This window comes from Lissotriton helveticus, chromosome 7 (genome assembly GCF_964261635.1).
Source record: "Lissotriton helveticus chromosome 7, aLisHel1.1, whole genome shotgun sequence".
Taxonomy (NCBI): domain Eukaryota; kingdom Metazoa; phylum Chordata; class Amphibia; order Caudata; family Salamandridae; genus Lissotriton; species Lissotriton helveticus.
In genome coordinates, this window is record NC_136068.1 from 1,422,069,609 (window position 1) to 1,422,089,034 (window position 19,426).

The following is a 19,426-nucleotide window of genomic DNA, read 5'->3' on the forward strand; positions in this document are numbered from 1 at the left end:
TTTTTCAAAAGCAGAAAAAGGGGAAGAACCCACACAATCAACACAATGGTTATACAAATACAAACAATAATTATACACAATGGCAATTGATGAGATACATAAGAACACAAAGGGAATATTGACACATTTAGTAATTCATGGTTAAATATGAATGCCTGTTTTGAAACCACCAAAGCGAAGTGAAAAAGGGGGCAAGAGCATGCACAATGTCCATTAGCATAGATACATTTAATGTATTACTGTACTCTTGCGTAATGCCGACGCGTTTCAGGTTCGAGCAGAACGTATTCGAACCCTCATCAGGGCTTTGTGAATAGTCTGTGTGAAAGAAATAGAGAACAGTTTTGAAAGCCAAGACTAAATGTGAAGCGATTGAACTCATAGAGTTTTGAATGAGAAGGGTACCTGTGGTTATCAGGCTCCCAAGCACTGTTCAATGGACAGGGGGCGATGACACAAAGGTTTAGTTCTAAAATGAATAAAGCACAAAATGTTGTTTCATATAATTGAATATGCATCAAAAAAAATGGGAGAATCAGGATTTGAGCCTACCTCTATGTGCACCGTCTGGCGCCCCTTAGAGGGAGGAGATCGAGGATAAAAGTCTTTGAGTCCTGTCAATTAAAAGCAAAAGGCTTATGATCTAATGTCAACCTTTAAAGGACTTGATATGCGTTATTTAGGAAGAGGGGGCCCCATACCTTGCGTTTTGTGTGCAATAAAGCGGTGTCCCTCTAGGTTGAAATCAGCATGAAATTCCTACATGAACAAAGTGAAAGCGGGCGTCAAACTGGTTGCACTTGGCCAATATTTAACAACTGAGTTATGGGCTGGTGGAAAGAAGCCTACCTGGGTCAGCTGCACGGATCATGGTGGCCCAGGAGTCAGAAACAGGAGTGTTTTGATTTGTCTCCGTTTCTGTGGCGCGCTGAGAAAAGGGCTGGCCAGATGCTACAAAACAACAACATTGCAAAGCCAATATATGTCTGCCCTTTGTAAGCTGTTGCAATGATTAATTCTTAATTTTTTGTTTGAAGCATATGCCGCAAATTTAAAAAAGAAAGAAAACATACGCTTACCGTGATGGCCATATGCGTGCAATAACTATTTTAATTATTTATCTTGGAGGTAGGTGTGTTTAGGACAGGTACAGATCCCTCTTTAGTTTTAATGATCATCACAGAGCAATATGTTTCTTATTGGCATAAAAAGTACTAAAGACATTAAAGTATGTAAACTGAAAACAGTTTAAACGCACAAGGATGACAATTTTTTTTTACAAGTAACAGCAGTTCCAGATTGGCTGTTGTTAAAATGCAGTACACTGCTGATACAAAAGCATGCCTCTCACTGTCCATTCACATGTGTACACCTCTCACCCTGGACTTATTAATAGACACCGCTCACCCTGCAATCACACACTTCTTACTCTGCACTCACACACTGCACACCCTGCACTCCTACTCCTTTCACCCACAAGTCACCCTTCAAGTTCTCTGTAGTCACACACCACATACCCTGCAATCATGCACATTCATTCTGTGCTCAGAGACTGCTCAACCACCTCTCACCATGGCATCACAAGCTACAAAAACACCACGTACACTGAGTTTCTCTCCTAGCCATCTGTTGCCTTCATACTTGTGCACCCCTCACTCTACTCACACGTAACTCATCCTGCAGACTCACTCCCACCATTCACCTTGCATCCACCACCTCTGACCCTGTACTCGCACTGCTGACCCTGCACTGTCACACCACTTACTGTACACCGTGACAGCACTCACCCTGTACTCAACCACCTCTTACCCTGCACACAACCACACCTCTCAACCTACGCAGTCAAGCACCACTCACTCTGCACTCAACAACTCTCACCTTGTACACCCATGCACTTATCCACTGCTCACACTGCAGTCATCCACTACTCACCCTGCACCACTGCTCGCCCTGCACTAATTCTATGCTCACCCTGAGCTCACACACTGCTCACCTTGAACTTGCAAACAATTCACCCTGAACTTATGGTACATACTCTTCGGGAGCCAAGCAGAGATAACTACAGTGTTTATTTCGTGTAGTACAAGAGAATAAATAAGGAGCCCACACGCAGCCTGTCCTCATGCATCAGACACCCAACGAAGACTGAGCAACTGATGCGGGATAGAAGCGCGGGCCATAAAGCAGTAATTTAAAACTAAACATAGCAACCAGAATGCATTTACTTTTGACAAGTGAGCTCGTTACGCAAACAGGAGCTCGCTCATAACAAGTTCTTAAAGGTACTGCGTACTCCATACATTACTGCAATGTCTTATGGTACAAAACTCACTAACTTCTGACCCTGCACTCACAAATCACTCATACCTTTAACTCTGCACTCAAACTACACCCCCCACACACACACGGCTAAACCTGCACACTCACCCTGCACTGACTTGCTCACCCTTCACTCAAATAACTTTCACCTGACACTCATGCACTGCTCATCCTGCACACACATTCAGTTCATTCTACACATAGTCACTGCTTACCCTGCATGCACACAGAACTCCATACATCGCTCAGCCTGCACTCGCACTATTAACCCGGCACGGACACTGCGCACGTAGCACTCACACTGCACTCACTTTCCTCAAACACCTCTCACCATGCAGACATACACCGTGATTTCACACTCCAGTCTATTGGAAACAGCCTGTGTGTTAAATCTGAGGGTGAGGTAAGCCGTTGCTGCAGAGACTTCTTGTCTGTTCTGAGCATGGCATTCATCAGAAACCTCGAGCCAGTACAAGCAGAACAGTGTTCTGTCCCTGCAGCGTCCTGAGAACATAATTCCCAACCGTCAGGTCAGCTTACTGAGGCATTCCATTTCGAACACCACTCCTTCATATGCCTTAGAGTACTGTTGCTCCATACCCTGCTGGTGCCACAGCCGCGTCCAGTGAGCTTGTCATCAACTTGCCTAAGCCCCAAAACCACGGCAGTAACACATGTAGCAGTTGGGCATGCCTACAAAGACTGTTTAGGCTGCCAAAAGGACCATGTGACGAGCCCAGCCGTCATTCACTCTCACCCCCAGAGGTCAGCCTTGTCTAAACTGTTGCTACACCCTCTCCACATCATGTGTGACAGCAGCAGAGGGACTGCCTGGGTCCAAATTGGCTGCCACGGCCCAGTTCCAGGTTAGTGCTCTGTTCGTGACTGATTCACTTTAAGTCATTCACAAGCAAGGTCCAGGTGGAGCACAGCCAAGACAATGTGTGGACACCACAGAGGCACGTTCAGACGCCACAGCCACACAGCACTACAAACTTCTGTGCAGCGTCCTAGGATTGGCTGGGGTTCTACCAGTGTGCCAAAATCACACCCAGCAAGTCATTCTCACTCCCAGACGACTCTCATAATCTGTCTAGCCATGTGATTGATTGTCTGGCTAATTGGCTGTACTAAAATTACCAACTAAGTCTGTGAAAGTATCAACTAGCATGTACAGATGGACATGCACTCTCTTCAGTGCCTCATCTAGTCATGGGAAATCAACAATAGTGCAGCAAGTATTAGTGCAGCATGATGGAGAGTTTAACCCCTTGCACACGACTGCATTATTACATTGGAATGTGGCAGCCATGTTAGGTGAGGCAAACTCTCCACCATCCAATTGGAGTGCGATTTGAGCACACAACTCCTATCCAAATGAAATCATATTCTCAGAGCAGCCAAAATTAGCAAGCTCCCCTCTCAGTACTCGTTTTGAAAGCTTTTCTGTTTATCACATCAGGTCTAGCGACAGCTGTGCTGCCAAGTCAGACCTAAAAATGATAAAGAATGGAAAGAAAAAAGTACTGACCTGCATTTCTTGTTAGTTGGATGATCATATGTGATCAGGAAAATGCTGTCACTTACAGTGTAGGAATGCCAATAGCTCAAGCTGGCTTGCCGTTTGGCCCAAGCTGCATTCTGTGGTTGTCAAATCGATATCTGAATGGCAGTCGAAGGGGTTGGCCCAAAGCCCCTTTATGTATGTATATATGGTGTTTTTAGGTGGGCAGTTCATGCGCTGCTCTGCGAGGCATGTGGTATTTGAGTATGTACTTGAAGCCCTGGCCGTTCTCTGCCCATATTTGACCCCTGACCCTGCTTGCAGGCCAGGTCACTCCCCCGCTGCTGCACAGCTCCACCAGTGTGCCAGTGTCTCCTGTGCTGCCGCTGCCCCCCCAGACCGCGAGTTCGGTCCTGCTGTCTGCTGTGCCCCGGTATCAGTTTTTTGTATTGCACTCTGCTTGTGTTCCCCTGGTAGTACTGTTATCTGCTTGTTTTGTATTGTGCTGCTCGTTGTACTTCTCCTGTCCGCCACCGTTGCTCGTTCCCCCACTGCCCCCTTTTTTCCTTCTGTATCCCCGCCGCTGCTCCCCTGCGGCCCCGCCCCGCTCCCGCCTCCCAGCTGTTCCTCCCTCCCGTCCCATTTTAAATGGCGGCTGCTGCGCGACAGCTGGAGTGACCCCAGACCCTGCTTGCAGGCCAGGTCGCTCCCCCACTGCCGCACAGCTCCACCAGTGCGCCAGTGTCTCCTGTGCTGCCGCTGCCCCCCAGACCACAAGTTGGGTCCTGCGGTCTGCTGTGCCCCGGTATCAGTTTTTTGTATTGCGCTCTGCTTGTGTTCCCCTGGTAGTACTGTGATCTGCTTGTTTTGTATTGTGCTGCTCGTTGTACTTCTCCTGTCCGCCACCGTTGCCCGTTCCCCCACCCCCTTTTTTTCCTTCTGTATCCCCGCCGCTGCTCCCCTGTGGCCCCGCCCCGCTCCCAGCTGCTCCTCCCTCCCGTCCCGCCTTAAATGGCGGCAGCTGCGCGACTGCTGGAGTGACACCTGACCCTGCTTGCAGGCCAGGTCGCTGCCCCGCTGCCGCACAGCTCCACCAGTGCTCCAGTGTCTCCTGTGCTGCGACTGCCCCCCAGACCACGAGTTCGGTCCTGCTGTCTCTGGTGCCCCGGTATCAGTTTTTTGTATTGCTTTCTGCTTGTGATCCCCTGGTAGTACTGTAATCTGCTTGTTTTGTATTGTGCTGCTCGTTGTACTTCTCCTGTCCGCCACTGTTGCCCGTTCCCCCCTCCCCCCATTTTTCCTTCTGTATCCCCGCCTCTGCTCCCCTGTGGCCCCGCCCCGCTCCGCTCCGGCCCCACCTTAAATGGCGGCTGCGCCGCTGGCGCGCCAGAGGCAAGCCCGTCTGTGCCCGTCCGCGCCTGGACCGTGCCCAGCGCCAGAACCCTTGGACCCCAAAGCCGCCACAACACCAGACTGAACTACGATTCCAGCACCCTCCACGCACTCAACCCTGGACGAGATCACTCCTGCTACCGGGCCACCCCGAAGCGCACCCAAGGGCCCTTCACCTGCCGGAACTGCAGCTTCACCAGCATCCGGCCCGCCAAACCATCAACCAGAGAACGCAACCATCTCCGATGCATCCTCCTCAACACCCGCTCCGCCTGTAAGCACGCCATCAAACTCTGGGACCTCCTAGACTCAACCACCCCTGACGTCGCCTTCCTGACGGAGACCTGGCTGAACACCACCTCAGCTCCAGACAGCGCCATAGCCATCCCTGAAGGCTACAAGATCTCCCGCAGAGACCGCACCAACGGAGTGGGAGGGGGAATCGCATCATCCACAAGGACACTCTCAGAATCTCAACCAACACCGACGAGCACATGGACTTCCAGATTCACACCGACCCCAACACCACCCTCAGAGGAACACTCGTCTACAGACCACCCGGACCCCGACCACAGTTCAGCGACTCCATCGCCCACCTCATCAGCACCCACGCCCTTGCCTCCACAGACTATATCCTCCTCGGGGACATGAACTTTCACCTCAAGAACAACAACGACGCCAACTCCACCACCCTGATCAACAACCTCGCCAACCTCGGACTCAAGCAACTCGTGACGACACCCACCCACGCCGCTGGACACACAATGGACCCCATCTTCTCCGCAAGTCCCCACGTCTCCTTCAACCACACCACCGAACCCCACTGGACAGACCACAGATGCGTCCACTTCACCTTCAGAAAACCCACCACACACCACCGCACCCAACAGATGCCATGCCGCTGCTGGGGCAAGGTCACCGAGGACCAACTGACCACCACCCTCACCCTGGGACCACCCCCCGACCCCACCGACCCCGCCGCCATCAACCTCAAGCAGTGAATCAACAACTGCGCCGACACCCTCGCCCCACTCAAGACCTCCGCCACCAATCACACCAACAAGAAAGCCGCATGGTTCAAAGCAGACCTCCGGACCGCCAAGCGCACCTGTCGGAAGCTTGAGAAGAACTGGCTCCGCAACCGAACACAGACAGCTACACAGCCCACAAAAACGCCACCCGCAGACACCACCAACTCATCAGGACTGCCAAGAGGACCGCCTTCAAGGACTGCCTAGACAGTATTGCACACAACAGCAAAGAGCTCTTCAACATCGTGAAAGAACTCTCCAACCCCAGCTCCAACGCCAACGACATTCCAACATCACAAGACCTTTGCAACTCACTGGCCACCTTCTTTCACCGCAAGATCACTGACATCCACGACCGCTTTAACACCGCCACCCCCAAACTCACCGCCGAGACCACCACCCCTGCAACCACCGCCCGCACCAGCCGCCTGGTCCAACGTCAGCAACGAAGACACCATCAAGACCATGAACTCCATCCACTCCGGTTCCCCATCTGACCCATGCCCTCACCACGTTTTCAACAAAGCCAGCACAACCATCACACCCCATCTCCGGAAAACAATTAACATCTCCTTCAAGACCACAACCTTCCCAGAAAGCTGGAAGCATGCCAAGATCAACGCCCTACTGAAGAAACCCAAGGCAGACCCCAACGACCTCAAGAACTTCCGGCCCATCTCCCTGCTCCCTTTCCCGGTGAAAGTCACGGAGAAGATCGTCAACAGACAGCTAACCCGCTACCTCGAGGACAACAACATCCTGGACCCATCCCAGTCCGGCTTCCGCAGCAACCACAGCACCGAGACCGCACTCATCGCCGCCACCGATGACATCAGGATCCTTATGGACAAAGGAGAAACAGCCGCCCTCATCCTTCTGGACCTATCAGCAACCTTCGACACGGTCTGCCACCGCACCCTAACAGCACGCCTCCACGAAGCCGGAATCCAAGAGTAGGCCCTGGCCTGGACCGCATCGTTCCTCTCCGGCAGAACCCAGAGCGTCCGCCTCTCACCCTTCCGCTCCAAAACCACAGAGCTCATCTACGGCGTTCCACAGGGATCATCCCTCAGCCCGACACTGTTCAATATCTGCATGGCACCGCTCACCTACGTCGCACGACACACAGCCTCAACATCATCTCCTATGCCGACGACACCCAGCTGATCATATCCCTCACCGAAGACCCCCACACCGCAAAGCCAACCTCCACAGAGGAATGAAGGCTGTCGCCGAATGGATGAAAGACAGCAGGCTGAAGCTGAATTCAGACAAGACGGAGGTCCTCATCCTCGCCCCAACACCCTCAGCCTGGGACGACTCCTGGTGGCCAACATCGCTGGGATCAGCCCCAGAACCTACTGACCACGCATGCAACCTAGGGGTCATCCTCGACTCCGCCCTCTCCATGCCCAAGTAGGTCAACGCCGTTTCCGTTTCCTGCTTCAACATCCTCCGAATGCTCTGTAGGATCTTCAAATGGATCCCCACCGACACGAGGAAGACCGTCACCCAGGCCCTCGTCACCAGCAGACTGGACTACGGGAACGCTCTCTACGCAGGAACAACAACCAAGCTCCTGAGATGGTTGCAACGCATCCAGAACGCCTCGGCACGACTGATCCTCGACATCCCCCGACGCAGCCACATCACACCCCACCTGAGAGGCCTGCACTGGCTCCCCGTCAACAACAGGATCACCTTCAAACTTCTCATCCACGCACACAAAGCCCTACACAACGCCGGACCAGCATACCTCAACAAACGACTCAGCTTCTACACCCCCACCCGCAGCCTCCGTTCTGCAACCTCGCCCTCGCCACAGTTCCACGCATCCTGAAAACCACCGCCGGCGGCAGGTCCTTCTCTCACCTCGCCGCCAAGACCTGGAACACTCTCCCCACCAGCCTACGACAGACCCAGGACCTGCTGGCCTTCAGAAGACTTCTCAAGACATGGCTTTTCGATCAATAGCAGCCCCCCCTAACCCCCTCCCCCCAGCGCCTTGAGACCCTCACAGGTAGGTAGCGCGCTTTACAAATGTAATGATTGATTGATTGATTGATTGATTGGCTTGTGTCCTTGTACTTTATAAATGCTGGCTTCTCATTCGTTAATAGGCTTGTTAGTCCCACCTTAGTACCTCCTTGTCTTCATTTGTAAACTCCCATGAGGACTGGCCCTTTTACTTCTGTTGTTACACTATATGCCTTATCTACTGCAGGTATGACAGGCTTTCCTTCAACATTCAGCGCGCTATGCATGCTTTCACTTTCCAAGGAGCCCGGGACAATGGCAACTTCTTCTTTGAAATGCAATAGGTCATGGCATTTACAAGAGTTTGAGCTACTGGCATTGTAAATGACAATGCCTTATATTATGTGTTAATTATCAAAACAGATAAATAAAAGGAATTGTCATTTACAATGCCAATAGCTTAAACTCTCGCAAATGCAAGATCTTTTGCATTGCAAATGGTTGTTTATATTTTTGATCATGATTATTTTTATTACATGGGAGAGTGTAAAAACCATGGATAGACCGGACTTAAAAAAACTCCAAAACTAATGTTAATTTGGTTTGCTATTTCTTCTGCAGAAGTGGCAAGTGCAACAAAATGCCTATGCTACCCGGAGACCTACCGATTTAATTGAAAATGAAACTTATCAGACGTATAAAAAAACGCAAGCTATTGTTTGTTAACATATGCTAATGAATGTTAACATGTCAGTTGACTAATCTTACACGTCAGTCACAGGGAAATGGAAAAAGGTGCATTTTCTTTGACTTTAGGGCAACCAGTAACCCTGCTCTTTTTCTGGTAGCTATAATTAATGAAGTCCATCCAAATGTTTTTGCAATTATGCATAGGACTATTACTCCTAACAGCAACTTTCCACAGGCACATATTTAACATGGCTTGTTTGATGCACATGCGGTGTAACATACATTTGCGCCTGTCAGAAGCTATGAGTGGTACAAGGAGAAGTCTCATACACTTAACTGAACAGTAGAGTCCTTTTCATGTTCTTGTTCAATGGAACCGTTCTGCGACAAACCCAAAGCTCTCTACCCAGACCAAAAAAGAATCGAAGCCTCTGTCTGTTGAAATAAGTATGAATAAAGCAATCTGTAAGACAGTTTAAGTGCTTTGGCAAACTCTACATTTTCCTTGAAGAGTCACATTCTCTTGTAGAAAAGTTATATGTACAGCTTTAGCAAATTCAATTAATGTGTTATGAGCCACTTACTCGTTTTCTTTTCCATTGATAGTTGCTGCGTATTAAAATTGATTTAAAGTCAAAATGGTGGAATATACAGCATTTGCCCTTGCGATCACTGGCTACGATACCACCGCCGCCACCGGGACAGAAATCAAATAAAGGTGCTTCAAAACCAGGGGTAAGGAAGTCACATTGACTTGAACTGTATTTTGGTTACAAGCTATTTAAACAAATACGATTTGCTATTATGAGGCATCCAAATCTACTTTATCTTCCATGCTTACATCTGTTAAGGCAGGTCTTTTCCGTGTGCCAAAATAGAGCACTTCACTTTTACAACAAAACCTTGAGGAAAGTGAGGCAAGGATCCATTTCTAGTAAAAACAAAATAGGTAATTAGATTTTAATAGTACATTGTCACCGAAAAAAATAATGAGATGCATATTTATAAAAAACCTGTACATTGGTTGATAGTAGTTAGTGTTCGTTGATAGAACCTTGTCTTAATTCATTGTAGCTTGGATTAATTTGTGCCAATGTTTTCTGTGTAAAAATGTAAAATCGTGACATTGCGTACAATCAGAAAAGATTAAAAAAAAACAGAATTGAATGCTACCCAAAGAAAATCCCAATGATTCGGAAGCATTGTATTAAACGTTTTCATTTGTTGCTAATGTTGTTACCTGCATAAAGTAAGTATGGGGCTTCCACACTTCAGATGCCATTCACCCTTTCTTTGTTGAAAGCACTTAGACACACGTTTGTGTCTTTAAAATGTTGAACATCCCTCCTTTGCTTTCTAGAAGGGTTTCTGATCTATGACTATAAATACATATACAACATAAATAAATATAAATTAAAAGTGCCCCTTTAGAGCAAAGTCATTATCCATCTTTTGAACATTGTTGTGCTCATCACTTTTATGAGAGAGAAAAGCCAAAACAACAGTACGATTAATATTTTGATAGGCTGATAAAAGCTGGAACATTTTACTGATGGAAGATTGTTTCATATCGCCCTGTCTATCTTATTAAGGGTATCTATTTGAATACTAATCGATTTTCTTCGCAATCAATGTTCAATTGGTAATGTGGATGACATTCTAAGACTAGCTTTTATGTACTGTTTTTGAAATGTTCGCTCCTGATCAATTAATTCCTCTAGACACACAGGCTGTACATCTGCATCAAACCCAGACAGAGCCACTGTGCATTTCCTTCACCTACCCAGTGCTAGTACCCTAGGGGACAATCATAGTTGCCAACATTCTGTGACAAAAAGCTGGTGGGATTCTTCAGGTTTAAAATCAGTGCCAAGTTAGATTATTATATTAGCCTCTTGGTATTGAATCTTTTTTCGACCCAACTTCAAACAGTTCAAAACCAGACAGCACGCCCAGTCGTTTCTGCAGTACATTACAGCAATGCTAAGCCTATTTTGAAGGCTTTACATTAGCGGGCTATTCTTTAACTATTATTTTCTAGGTGCTCTGTATAGTTCATCGTGTCCTCTATGTAAACTCTCTCCACTATATGTCTAAATGGATTTTGAAATGCAGTCCAGCCAGACAACTTCTTTCCTCTTTGTTGGAAATTGGGTAACTTGGTTGAGGGAGATGAAACCCTACTCAAGGAGCAACCACAATTCTTGTCAAGGTGAAACACAGGCAACCCCAAATTAACCTGTGCTTAACCTTTTCGTAGATTTGCACAAAAGCAGTCAGGCTTCACTAAGAGGGAATGTGTAAAGTATTTATGCAGCACTTCAAATAGTAATGATGTGAATCCCACACTAATTTATAGAAATAGAGTAAAATTGAAAAAAATATTAGAGACCAAAATGACAAAAATCCAATCAGTAGAACCAGAGATATGCAAGTTTAAAGATTTAAATAAAAATAGTGCCTAGTAGCACAAAGCGCTGACTGAGTGTCGGAAATGGCCCTTTTTGCAGAGTTATCCCCAAACTTTTTGCTTTTTCTTCCTATTTTTCCCTGACCTATTTGTGTTGGTTTTAGGACTCTGGGCACTTTACCACTGCTAATCAGTGCTAAAGTGCATATGCTTTCTGTATAAATTGTGTTATGGATTGGTTTTTCCATGATTGGATATTTGATTTACCTGTTAGCCCCTAGTAAAGTGCACTGCATGTGCCAAGGCAGGTGAATCGAATGCTACTCTGGGGGCCTGCAGCACTGGTTGTGCCACCCCCGTGAGTAGCCCTGGAAACGGTAACTCAGACCTGCCATAGCAGATTCTGCGCTCAGTTTGTAACTGCCATGTCGACTTGGTGAGTGCACACACTGGCCGGTCCCTAACCTTCCCTTTTCTTACATGTCAGACACCCCTCAGGTAGGCCCAATGGACCCCTGTGGGCAGGGTGCAGTGTATGTGAAAGGTAGGACATGCCCTGGTGTGTGTGGCATGGCCTAATAGTGAATTACAGCCAATTTCGTTTTTCACTATTGCAAGGCTAACAGTGCCCCATAGGACAGAATGGGAGGTTTTGTTTATAACATCTTATAAACATATCTGGCCCAGGGAATTTGCGAAGAAAATAACATTTAGTATGCCTGAACTCAGAATCTACAGATGCATCTTTTAGTGAAGGTGATTTTTACATTCTGCGTTTGAAAATTCCACTTTTAGAAAGCGGGTATTTTCTTGCTCAGTCATTCAGTGTGCCTCTGCTGGAATGTGGACTGCCTGTCTGGGTTTTGGATGATAGAAGGCTGGGGGGGGCGGGGGGGGTTAGGTAGGTCAGGAAAGGGCTGAATAGACCTGGACTACGATGGGGGAAGTGGGAGGAGATTTCCTTGCACCTTAAAGGGCCTGGTCTGCCTCTGACAAATGCCGTCTCCACCTCCTGCCAGGAATTTACACCAGATAAGGCCCACTGGTTCTGGCTGGGCACAGACACCCTCTGCCTGGAAGATCAGAGGATTTTTGGACATAAATACTGGGTCCCAAACCCCTGAACTTTAGAACTTATCTGGATCAAGAAGACTGCCAAGAAGAAGAGCCGGAGAAGCTGCGAAAAGGAACGACTGCTTTGCTGGGTGCTTTGCTGGCCTGACCTGCTGTGGCTGCTTCTGTCTTGGGCAGTGAAAGGCCTGGACTGAACTTTCTGCAACCCAATTTGTTAGTCTCTCCAAGGGCTTGAGGTAGAGCTTGCCCCATGTACATGAAGTCTCAGGAACAAGTACTTCAAGGTCTTCTGCCCGCAGCACTGGGGACTGTGTGTTTTGTGCTACAAACAGAGGAAAAGCAACTCCACGACGTCTACGATGCCGACTCTGTGACCTGAAGGCATTGCATAGGGCACCACATAGGGCACCTCCACAATGCCGCTCCGCAACCTTGGTCTCACCGACAACGCCTGTTGACGCTGACACAGAGCCACTGCTTGTGCCGCGACCTGTGGGCACCACACTCTGCACAGCCTTGCTTTATGCCGAAGCTTTGGCACCGCCGCAACGCCGCACCCCAAATCTGGTCTCACTGATGATGCCTGTTGAGGCCGCCACTGCTTGCACCGCGCACTCTGCACTGCCTTGCTTCACACTGAAGTTTTGGCACTGCAGAGAGCACCGCCGAAACGCCGCACCTTCACCCTGGTCTCACCAACAATGCCTGTTGATGCTGCAACCGAGCAGCTGCTCGCACCGCTACCTGTGGGCGCCGCACTCCGCACTGCCTGGCTTCACCAGGATGCCTTGGCCTGCCTGATGCCCCCACCCCTTGCCGAAATCGATGCTGCTGCTTGCACCGTGGTTTGGGGGCACTGCTTGTAAGTCACACGACGCACCGCCCTCATCCCGTACCGCAGCCTTGGCCTACCAACGCCAGCACCATCGACTCCAGTTCGTCAGCCGACGACAGCGCTTCAGCAACGACGACGCCGCTGCTTGCCCCGTGGCCTGCTAGCACAGTGGCGAGCACCGCCTTCATCTCGCACCGCGACCCTGGTCTCACCGACGACGCCATTTGATGCCGCCACCGAGCCGCTGCTCGCACCGCGACCTAGGGGCCCCGTGCGCCGGCCCGCTGCCCTTCACACCGCAGCACCCGCTGCCTGCCAGCGCTCCTTATTCCATTAGAGAGGAGCTCGACCTGCAACGTGAAAGAATTCAAAGGCCCCATCGCCCTGCATTTCTCACAGGTACTGTTTTGCATTTCTTCCCGACACTGTAGCTGGCCCGTGACCATCCAGAACTGTTGGATTTTGTTGTTCACGATGCTGTGGTAGCCCGGACGGAGCTATCCACACAAGGAACTCTTTTTAATCAGCGTATTTTTGGAACTGTGAACTTTTAAGTATAGTATTGTGGATTTTTATTGTTTTTGGTCTTGTCTTAATTATATAAAAATATTGGATATTTTTCTAAACTAGTGTGGTGTCCTTTTGTAGTGTGTGCACTGCGTTACTGTTGGTTATGTGCAAATGCGTTACACACTGCCTCCAAAATAAGCCTGGTTGCTCGTGCCAAGCGACCAAGGGGGTGAGCAGGGGTTATTTTAGAAGTGTAACTCCCTTATCTTTACTAGAGTGGTGTTTTTTTCCTGGCTTTGGCCCACGCCCTAACCTACCAAAAATCCAATTTGTAACACTGAGGTTATCTGGTTACGCCGGACCAGGGTACAATTTTAGGCTGACAGCGATGGAGTGCGGGCCGTATGCATGGACCAAGTTGGGCCTTCTTAACAAAGTACCTTAAATCCTTGTTGTGAGTGGTGAGAGATCCTGCATTGAGGATGCAGCAACTGTGGTTTTGAGGAGCTGTGGACGGCAATGCGAGGTCCTGCATTGACGATGAGTCGCGCAGGAGCAGTTCCAATGAAGCAGTTGACGAGGCTTTTGATGCGAGGTCCGGCGTCGTCGAGGATAATGTCGACAATGGCTTGCAATATAAAGTCCTGCATCAGGAATGCGTCACACAGAGGCAGTTCCGAGAGGCTGCTATGCATGTTCCTGCATTAGTGATTTGTTGCACAGCAGCAGTTCTAATGCGGGGCTGCAAGGCGATGTGTCGTGCTGCGTAGGATCTGCCCCAAAGACCACAGTTGGCCTAGCAGAGCACCCGGTGGTCCTGGGGTCAAGATGCAGGTCCAGTTCTTTTTACACAGGCAGCATAGCGGTAGAGTAGCAGTCCTTCTTGAATCAAAGTGGCAAAGCAGTCGTCTGTAGTCATCCAGAGGTGTACTGAGTCCGAGGATTCAATATTGCTACCTGGTGCCAGCTTTGAAGTAGAATCAGGTTCTGTAGGTTTACACCCTTTTCCTGCCTCCTTGCCCTAGCTTGTCTAGGAGCACAAGGATTGATATCAAACCCTTTGTGAGTGTGCTGAGGAAGAGCAAATCCGAGATGACCCATCTTGCCAACACCCATTCCCTCTTTGTCTTACTGTCTGGGAGCAACACTCAAACACCAACTGCCAGCTACACCTAGTCATGTGACCCAGGATACATGATGCAGGCACCAAATGGTTGAGACAAAAAAAATGCAAACTTTCTAAAAGTGGCATTTTCAGAATTGTTACTTAAAAATCAACTTACGACTTAAGAGGGTTTAAATTATAATTTTTTTAGACACCAAACTTTACATTCCCCCTTTCTCCCAATTGAAAGTTATCACTTATTAAATGTTATTTTCACAAACACAACATGTAAAACTTAAAATTACATGCCCACCTTTTTAAATACATTGCACCCTGCCCTATGGGCTGTTTAGGGCCTACTCTAAATATTATATGTAATAAAAATGAAAGTTTAGGCCTTGCAAAAGGTTTACTTTGCCAGGTCAAAAGGTCAGTTTAAAACTGCATACACAGGCTGCAGTGGCAGGCTTAAGGTATGTTTAAAAGGTCTACTTAAGCGGGTGGCACAATCAGTGCTGCAGGGCCACTACCAGCATATAACTTACAGGTCCTGGGTTCAGATAGTACCATTTTACTAGGGATTTATGAGTAAATTAAATGTGCCAATTGAGTGGAAGCCAATATTGCCATGCTTTAGAGAGGGGGCCCAAGCACCTTAGCACTGGTTTGCAGTTGTAAAGTGTGCAAAGTCCTATGGTCAGCAAAAATAGGAAGATGGAAGGCAAAACATTGTGGGAAAACCATGTCAAGGATGTCCGGTCTACCACTCTTCTTTGTGACTTTGTATTCCCTGCTTGCCTAAAGGCCGTCTGGGTAGCCAGGCCTTTCTGCTTTAGTCCACCACTGCCTGGAATACCCTGCCAAATCATTTGCAAGTTATTTGAAATCATCTGGAATTGAGGAAAGTCCTTAAACCCTTTTTAGGGCTCGACCTCTGCCAATGCGCCTGCGCATTGCAGATGTCGAGACATATTGGGGCTTACCCAGAGCTTAACCAAACTGGCGATTTGATGCTGTGCCCGTGAAAAAAGCGTGTGCACGCATCAAAGCCACCAGCCTCCCTCCCACAAGCTTCCCCCAGCGTGCGCTCTGGCATTTCTCCTCCCCTAATTATTCACTGCCCACGGCAGGCCGGCACATCAAAGGCTGCTGCTCCCCGTGCTTACGTCGGCTTACAAAGACGACATTTCTTTGAAATTGCTGCAGGAATGTAGTGTAGACACAAAAACTTCGCCTGTTACCACATGCGGAGCTGGCAGTGCATGCCAAATGTCTTTGCCCAACCCAACGTGTGTCGAAGCATCAGACATTCTTGTTTTATTTTATTATTTCACATCGCGGCCCGGCCACACGGCCAATGCTTGTTCTACACCGCAACTATAGTCGAGTACGGGGGTCATTGACGGGATTTGAGCCCGCCGACTTTCGGTGATTACTTGCTCACGTACGGCAGTAGTACAGGTTATTGCTACCTCCTGTTCTATTCACAGCCGCATGATGCTTGCACATTGACAGGATATGAGCGCGCTGATTTCTGTCATTCATGCGCTTTCCCCAGATTACACGCGTTTAGCCGTTTTAATCACACCATCAGCGCCTGGGCTTTTCTCCTCAACGGCACCAGCATAGGCCTACGCGAGCCTTTGTTCCTTTCACAGCCACATGACGCTTGCATGCTAGCTCTTTTATATTGACATTACATTTGCAAATAACCATGGCCTGACTGTGGCAGACTTTCTGTTTGGCCACATACCTCTACACGACATTTGGATACGCAACCGTTCCATTTCTTGGGATACATTTGATAGACGACTTGCTATCAGACGGTTTGTTTCTGAGCCGCTTTGATTTATCTTTTGTAGAGCCCACAGGATTGATTCCCAGCACATTCCAAGTTGTTCACTCAATGCTGCATGTTTCCACTCTTTACTGAGTAAGTACTAGCCCACTTATCCTTGATAGTGAGAGCAGCTGATGCCATCAGCAGATATGTAATTGTTTCCCTTTTCCCTTAGGAGCCTCACCAGGCCCACCTCTACGACTCACAGGGCGGAGGTCTCCCGTCGCTGCTTATTGAAATTATAAATGTGTTTGATTTCCAGAGTGAACGTGCACGATAACATGGTGCGCGGCAGCTTGCCCTTCGCTCTGGGGTAGGGAGATATGGGGAGTCAAGGAGCTGCGAGGGTAGTGAAGTACAGACGTAAACTGGGGCCAAGTAAACGATGGAGTGTGTCAGTCACTATCATGGGGACAAGATTGCAGCGAAATACTCTGTGTCCACATGACTGACCAGGAACGAACTGCATGTTTACTGTACGCACATAGCTGTAGTCATTGCCCAGCCCAGGGCTATCAATCAATCAATCAATCAGAGCATTTGTATAGCGCACTACTCACCCAGAGGGTCTCAAGGCGCTAGGGGAGGGGTGGTCCGCTACTGCTCGAACAGCCAGGTCTTGAGCTGCTTCCTGAAGGCGAGGTGGTCCTGGGTCAGGCGGAGGTGGGTCGGGAGGGAGTTCCAAGTCTTGGCGGCGAGGTAGGAGAAGGACCGTTCCCCTGTGGTGGCTCTTCGGATTCGGGGGCTACCACCTGCCCCTTTAGCTATGCTTCATCTGGGTGGTCTGACCTTTAGGAGGTAGCAGATTTACATTAAGGCTGATGCGTCCGTTCCCTCCCCTGCTGTTAATTACCCCCTTTGTTACCACTTCCCTCCCGTTGTTTCACTGCATCGGCGTGTGACACCTATGCCTCCAGAAACGCTCTAAACAAAGCCCCATATGCCATCTCTGCCCTAACACCTGATCCTTGTATTTAATGGGTACTATATCCTGCGTTCCGTTTGACATGTGTTTGTGCTAGGCTCGCATTCAGTCAAGCCTAAACCACGCCCCTCCTTATCAGCTGCCTTTTGAACCGAGGTGTGTGACAGGCATACTGCAGGAAAACAAGCAACTGGCACCAGGCAGAAAATGGTGAGAAAGTGTAGGGGCTGATGTGTTCCATAAGTTATATCAATATGGCTAGACGTCAGGTCATTAGTAGCAGCAGAAGGACACTGTTTCTCGTTAGACCCTCTGCTGGTCACTGGTAAGGACAGCTAGCCGGAGCAGAGACTTATTGGATGGGCCATCACCATGGAAAGGCCAAGAAACTTCACCCACTTTTGGAAACAAAGGACAAAGCTCCCAACTTTGCAAGCAAATGTATGATTTTGTACACCCCTGCTGCAGTGTACTATTGTCTCCAACTCCCGATGTTGCTCCGTTCTGTCACACAGTTTACTCTTCACACTACTTTGTAATTTCTCCTTTCTGGCATTCAGCTCACCTGTTCGCCCCCTCCGCCCCTCTTCGCCCCGTTCTCCCCTTTCCTGTATCAATGGCTTCTCTCTTTCCAGCGTTCTATACATTTCACATTTGTATAGACGAACTGCCTCTTGGTCCCTTTTTTTCCAGTCGCTGCACTCTCCTCTTTATTTTTACTGTCTATACCGCTAATCAGATCCACTTTTAAGCATTTGCTCAAATGTTTCTTTGGGCCCAAAAACGTTAGTAGCTGAGCAGTTGGCATTATCTATTGAGAATGTTAAATCTTACTTGAGGCGAAACAGGCCTTTTATGTAAAAAAAACAAAGCCAGAGGCAATGAAGGGAGCAAACAAAATACAATTTTACATGACTTGTCATTTTTTATAACATCTGTCTATCTACCCATCTATACTTCTTTTACTTTCATCTACAAGTATTTTGCCACGACCAGCACTATACCAGGCTTAGCCATTGTCACACCGTGGATGCCCAAAGTATGCCAACAATAATAGTTATGTCAGGGTGTCCATTACTCTGTGGAGGGTACCATCGTGCTGCCCACGATATGCCTGCAATTAACACCAGCATGCCATTGAGACCCTTATTCCAGGGAAAGGATCAATGAGCCACACTCAAACTTCACTCGTATTCCAAATGAACACACAGTGTCAATATTTTCAAAAACACAGAATAATGTGTCTGTATTGTAAGTATAAAATACTTCTTTGAGAAATGCTCTGAAACGAGACCAAGCGAAAAATATTTTTTTTCGAACCTATGCAATATGTAAAAAAAAGATCAAACATACATATACCAATAAAGGATTGGTGCAGTAGCCAAGCACACTGGCTCTCTTGCTAAATGAGACTCCTGTACAGGCGGCGGTGAGCGTTTGATGGTAAATCAAATTGTATTTGTGTTCTTTCAGTTGGAGTTACATGCAGATATACATTATTTTGCAGTCTTTACTACAGAACATTTCTTTCCTTCTCTACCCTACAGTGTCTGTCTGATGTTGGATTAATTAACAGTAGTAATGCTCACAAATGAGTTAAGATCGGGCACTGATAATTATTTCATTAACTTTCATTAGCATGCCTCTTTTACTTTCCTAACTACTGTTTGCAAGTAATTGGTGCAATAAGTGTTGACTATGGTTTGAAGCAAATTGGTAGCTCTGCTTTTGAATAAATGTTCTGTTAAGGTTAGATTTTTTCTGGTGTGTTGGGGCAACAATGATGTGGTGACATTTAAATAATGTAATCCAAT

General features: G+C 48.0%; 1 protein-coding gene across 9 annotated transcripts in view; it reads left to right on the forward strand.

Moving 5' to 3' along the window:
- Positions 1–19,426, forward strand: part of SCO1 (synthesis of cytochrome C oxidase 1) — a 394,561-nt gene that overhangs the window by 232,604 nt on the left and 142,531 nt on the right. For all 9 annotated transcript variants that reach the window (XM_078654747.1, XM_078654754.1, XM_078654755.1 and 6 more), the window contains one exon: positions 9,520–9,648. In XM_078654747.1, coding sequence (XP_078510873.1) covers positions 9,520–9,648 — 129 coding nt within the window. The remainder of the gene's footprint in view (positions 1–9,519; positions 9,649–19,426) is intronic.